Here is a 6,000-nt window from a genome sequence, read left to right on the forward strand (position 1 = left end):
CCGTTGAACGAACAAGTTCCGCCAAACTCGATGAACGAACAAGTTCCGCCAAACTCGATGAACGAACAAGTTCCGCCAAACCCGTTGAACGAACAAGTTCCACCAAACTCGTTGAACGAACAAGTTCCGCCAAACCCGTTGAACGAACAAGTTCCGCCAAACTCGATGAACGAACAAGTTCCGCCAAACTCGATGAACGAACAAGTTCCGCCAAACCCGTTGAACGAACAAGTTCCGCCAAACTCGATGAACGAACAAGTTCCGCCAAACTCGATGAACGAACAAGTTCCGCCAAACTCGATGAACGAACAAGTTCCGCCAAACCCGTTGAACGAACAAGTTCCGCCAAACCCGTTGAACGAACAAGTTCCACCAAACTCGTTGAACGAACAAGTTCCGCCAAACCCGTTGAACGAACAAGTTCCGCCAAACTCGATGAACGAACAAGTTCCGCCAAACCCGTTGAACGAAAAGGTTCCGCCAAACTCGTTGAACGAACAGGTTCCGCCAAACTCGATGAACGAACAAGTTCCGCCAAACTCGATGAACGAACAAGTTCCGCCAAACTCGTTGAACGAAAAGGTTCCGCCAAACTCGTTGAACGAATAAGTTCCGCCAAACTCGATGAACGAACAAGTTCCACCTAACTCGTTGAACGAATAAGTTCCGCCAAACTCGTTGAACGAATAAGTTCCGCCAAACTCGATGAACGAACAAGTTCCACCTAACTCGTTGAACGAACAGGTTCCGCCAAACTCGATGAACGAACAAGTTCCGCCAAACTCGTTGAACGAACAAGTTCCGCCAAACCCGTTGAACGAACAAGTTCCGCCAAACCCGTTGAACGAACAAGTTCCGCCAAACTCGATGAACGAACAAGTTCCACCAAACTCGTTGAACGAATAAGTTCCGCCAAACTCGATGAACGAACAAGTTCCACCAAACTCGTTGAACGAACAAGTTCCACCTAACTCGTTGAACGAACAAGTTCCGCCAAACTCGTTGAACGAACAAGTTCCGCCAAACTCGATGAACGAACAAGTTCCGCCAAACTCGTTGAACGAACAAGTTCCGCCAAACTCGTTGAACGAACAAGTTCCACCTAACTCGTTGAACGAACAAGTTCCACCTAACTCGTTGAACGAACAAGTTCCACCAAACTCGTTGAACGAACAAGTTCCGCCAAACCCGTTGAACGAACAAGTTCCGCCAAACTCGTTGAACGAACAAGTTCCGCCAAACTCGTTGAACGAACAAGTTCCACCTAACTCGTTGAACGAACAAGTTCCACCTAACTCGTTGAACGAACAAGTTCCACCTAACTCGTTGAACGAACAAGTTCCACCTAACTCGTTGAACGAACAGGTTCCGCCAAACTCGATGAACGAACAAGTTCCACCAAACTCGTTGAACGAACAAGTTCCACCAAACTCGTTGAACGAACAAGTTCCACCTAACTCGTTGAACGAACAAGTTCCGCCAAACCCGTTGAACGAACAAGTTCCACCTAACTCGTTGAACGAACAAGTTCCGCCAAACTCGTTGAACGAACAAGTTCCGCCAAACTCGTTGAACGAACAAGTTCCGCCAAACTCGTTGAACGAACAAGTTCCACCAAACTCGTTGAACGAACAAGTTCCACCTAACTCGTTGAACGAATAAGTTCCGCCAAACTCGATGAACGAACAAGTTCCACCTAACTCGTTGAACGAATAAGTTCCGCCAAACTCGTTGAACGAACAAGTTCCACCAAACTCGTTGAACGAACGAGTTCCACCAAACTCGTTGAACGAACAAGTTCCACCTAACTCGTTGAACGAATAAGTTCCGCCAAACTCGATGAACGAACAAGTTCCACCTAACTCGTTGAACGAACAAGTTCCGCCAAACTCGTTGAACGAACAAGTTCCACCTAACTCGTTGAACGAAAAGGTTCCGCCAAACTCGTTGAACGAATAAGTTCCGCCAAACTCGTTGAACGAATAAGTTCCGCCAAACTCGATGAACGAACAAGTTCCACCAAACTCGTTGAACGAAAAGGTTCCGCCAAACTCGTTGAACGAACAAGTTCCACCTAACTCGTTGAACGAACAAGTTCCGCCAAACTCGTTGAACGAACAAGTTCCACCAAACTCGTTGAACGAACAGGTTCCGCCAAACTCGTTGAACGAACAAGTTCCACCTAACTCGTTGAACGAATAAGTTCCGCCAAACTCGTTGAACGAACAAGTTCCACCTAACTCGTTGAACGAAAAGGTTCCGCCAAACTCGTTGAACGAACAGGTTCCGCCAAACTCGTTGAACGAACAAGTTCCACCTAACTCGTTGAACGAACAAGTTCCACCTAACTCGTTGAACGAAAAGGTTCCGCCAAACTCGTTGAACGAAAAGGTTCCGCCAAACTCGATGAACGAACAAGTTCCGCCAAACCCGTTGAACGAACAAGTTCCACCTAACTCGTTGAACGAATAAGTTCCGCCAAACTCGTTGAACGAACAGGTTCCGCCAAACTCGTTGAACGAACAAGTTCCACCTAACTCGTTGAACGAATAAGTTCCGCCAAACTCGATGAACGAACAAGTTCCACCTAACTCGTTGAACGAATAAGTTCCGCCAAACTCGTTGAACGAATAAGTTCCGCCAAACTCGTTGAACGAATAAGTTCCGCCAAACTCGTTGAACGAACAAGTTCCGCCAAACTCGTTGAACGAACGAGTTCCACCAAACTCGTTGAACGAAAAGGTTCCGCCAAACTCGATGAACGAACAAGTTCCACCTAACTCGTTGAACGAACAGGTTCCGCCAAACTCGATGAACGAACAAGTTCCACCTAACTCGTTGAACGAACAAGTTCCACCTAACTCGTTGAACGAACAAGTTCCACCTAACTCGTTGAACGAATAAGTTCCGCCAAACTCGATGAACGAACAAGTTCCACCTAACTCGTTGAACGAACAAGTTCCACCTAACTCGTTGAACGAACAAGTTCCACCAAACTCGTTGAACGAACAGGTTCCGCCAAACTCGTTGAACGAACAAGTTCCGCCAAACCCGTTGAACGAACAAGTTCCCGACGCAGTCCAACCTGGCCCATGACCACATGAACCAGATCCCGACCAGCCAACAGTTAACAACACCTACTTCCCGCCCAACAGTAGATAAGGAATTGGTCTACGATTCCCTTGGGCAGTTTTTGAGAACACACAGGAACGTAAAGGCACTCCAACCGCAGATCACTGGATCCTGTTGAGGCTATGATAGTGGAAGGTATCGGAACCTCTTCGATGAGTGTGACAAGAGTCAGAACATATACAAAGGAAGACTTAGAATATATATATATATATATATATATATATATATATATATATATATATATATATATATATATATATATATATATATATATATATTCTTTCTTTCTTTTCTTTCATACTATTCGCCATTTCCCGCCTCAGCGAGGTAGCTGTCTCCCGCGTTTGCGAGGTAGCGCAAGGAAACAGACGAAAGAAATGGCCCAACCTACCCCCATACACATGTATATACATACACGTCCACACACGCAAATATACATACCCATACATCTCACTGTACACACATATATACACACACAGACACATACATATATACACATGCACACAATACACACTGTCTGCCTTTATTCATTCCCATCGCCACCTCGCCACACATAGAATAACATCCTTCTCCCTCCGCATGTGCGCGAGGTAGCGCTAGGAAAAGACAACAAAGGCCACATTCGTTCACACTCAGTCTCTAGCTGTCATGTATAATGCACCGAAACCACAACTCCCTCTCGACATCCAGGCCCCACAGAGCTTTCCATGGTTTACCCCAGACGCTTCACATGCCCTGGTTCAATCCATTGACAGCACGTCGACCCCGGTATACTACATCGTTCCAATGCACTCTATTCCTTGCACGCCTTACACCCTCCTGCATGCTCAGGCCCCGATCACTCAAAATCTTTTTCACTCCATCTTTCCACACCCAATTTGGTCTCCCACTTCTCCTCTCTCCCCCACCTCTGACCCATATATCCTCTTGGTCAATCTTTCCTCACTCATTCTTTCCATGTGACCAAACCATTTCAAAACACCCTCTTCTGCTCTCTCTACCACACTCATTTTATTACCACACATCTCTCTTACCCTATTATTACTTACTCGATCAAACCACCTCACACCACATATTGTCCTCAAACATCTCATTTCCAGCACATCCACCCTCCTCCACATGACTCTTATCTATAGCCCACGCTTCGCAACCATATAACATTGTATATATATATATATATATATATATATATATATATATATATATATATATATATATATATATGGTGGGAAGGATCACAATTTCTTTGCGCATGATGAAGCATATTCCTATGAGTCTATGGAGAAAATGAAACACGATAAGTTCCCAAGTGCACTTTCGTGTAATAATCACATCATCAGGAGAGACACAAGAGAGAAATGTAACAGTCAGTTGATATTCAACGAAGAGACGTAGCTAGGACGCAATTTGGTAAACATATGATTGGACAATCACACGAAAGTGCACTTGAGAACTTATCGTGTTTCATTTTCCCCGTAGACTCGTAGGAATATATATCTTTTCTTTTTCTTTTAAACTATTCGCCATTTCCCGCGTTAGCGAGGTAGCGTTAAGAACAGAGGACTGGGCCTTTTTTGGAATATCCTCACCTGGCCCCCTCTGTTCCTTCTTTTGGAAAATTTAAAAAAAAAAAAAAAAAAAGAGGGGAGGATTTCCAGCCCCCCGCTCCCTCCCCTTTTAGTCGCATTCCACGACACGCAGGGAATACGTGGGAAGTATTCTTAATCCCCTTTCCCCAGGGATGATATATATATATATATATATATATATATATATATATATATATATATATATATATATATATATATATATATATATGAGGTTGTATTGTCGTCAAAGGACATAAGCACATTTCTCTCTCGACCAAGAACTTTTCCCTTGGAACGAGACCATCCTTTCCCTGCTACTGAGTGTAGCGCAGCCACAGAGCTGCAGTCGCCCTTGGACGGCAGGTCATCAGGATAAAGGATAACAATGATAATGTTGATAATGATAACATCTAACAAGTTTGAAAGGAACAGGAAGAATATATACATATGTATACAAATACATAATTCTTCGTATTCATCTCTTACTTGGTAATGAAGAGAAAGCTGTTTTCACAGAGTGAGTAAGGTCATATGAGCTTCAGTTATTAAGAACTAAGGTTAGAAACCCGTAGCTACCTGTTTGAGATGGCTGGATCGACTTCAGCATTGTACCTGCGAACAGAGAGAGAGAGACAATTAGAACAAGTGAACAGAGAGAGACTCACACAAACAATTAGAACAAGTGAAATGAGAGAGAGACACACACAATTAGAACAAGTGAACAGAGAGAGAGACACAATTAGAACAAGTGAACAGAGAGAGACAATTAGAACAAGTGAACAGAGAGAGAGAGAGAGAGAGAGAGAGAGAGAGAGAGAGAGAGAGAGACTTAGAACAAGTGAACAGAGAGAGGGGTGGGGTGGAGACGGAGAATGGGTGGGGTGGAGACGGAGAAGGGATGGGATGGAGACGGGTAATGGGTGGAGAGGAGACGGTGAAGGGATGGGGTGGAGACGGAGAAGGGGTGGGGTGGAGACGGTGAAGGGGTGGGGTGGAGACGGAGAAGGGGTGGGGTGGAGACGGAGAAGGGGTGGGGTGGAGACGGAGAAGTGGTGGGGTGGAGACGGAGAAGGGGTGGGGTGGAGACGGAGGAAAACAAGAGATAACACGATAACTCTTTGGGTTCTCGTTGTAGAAAACGAGATGAGAGCCAAGGTAATGGAACAGAGACAGGAATTAGGGGCAACCTGGAGTATTTAGAGAAAATGGGATGACAGAACAGCGCCCGGCTCTCTTTATGGGTATATATATATATATATATATATATATATATATATAT

The 6,000-nt window shown here is 44.7% G+C and overlaps 1 protein-coding gene across 1 annotated transcript in view; it reads right to left on the reverse strand.

The window, feature by feature from the left end:
* LOC139745986 (uncharacterized) overlaps positions 1-5,329 on the reverse strand; it is a 318,309-nt gene extending 312,980 nt beyond the window's left edge. The window contains exon 1 of the mRNA XM_071656747.1: positions 5,298-5,329. Coding sequence (XP_071512848.1) covers positions 5,298-5,328 — 31 coding nt within the window. The 5' untranslated portion in view covers position 5,329. The remainder of the gene's footprint in view (positions 1-5,297) is intronic.
* Between the last annotated feature and the right edge of the window lie 671 nt (positions 5,330-6,000).

This window comes from Panulirus ornatus, chromosome 63 (genome assembly GCF_036320965.1).
Source record: "Panulirus ornatus isolate Po-2019 chromosome 63, ASM3632096v1, whole genome shotgun sequence".
Lineage (NCBI taxonomy): Eukaryota > Metazoa > Arthropoda > Malacostraca > Decapoda > Palinuridae > Panulirus > Panulirus ornatus.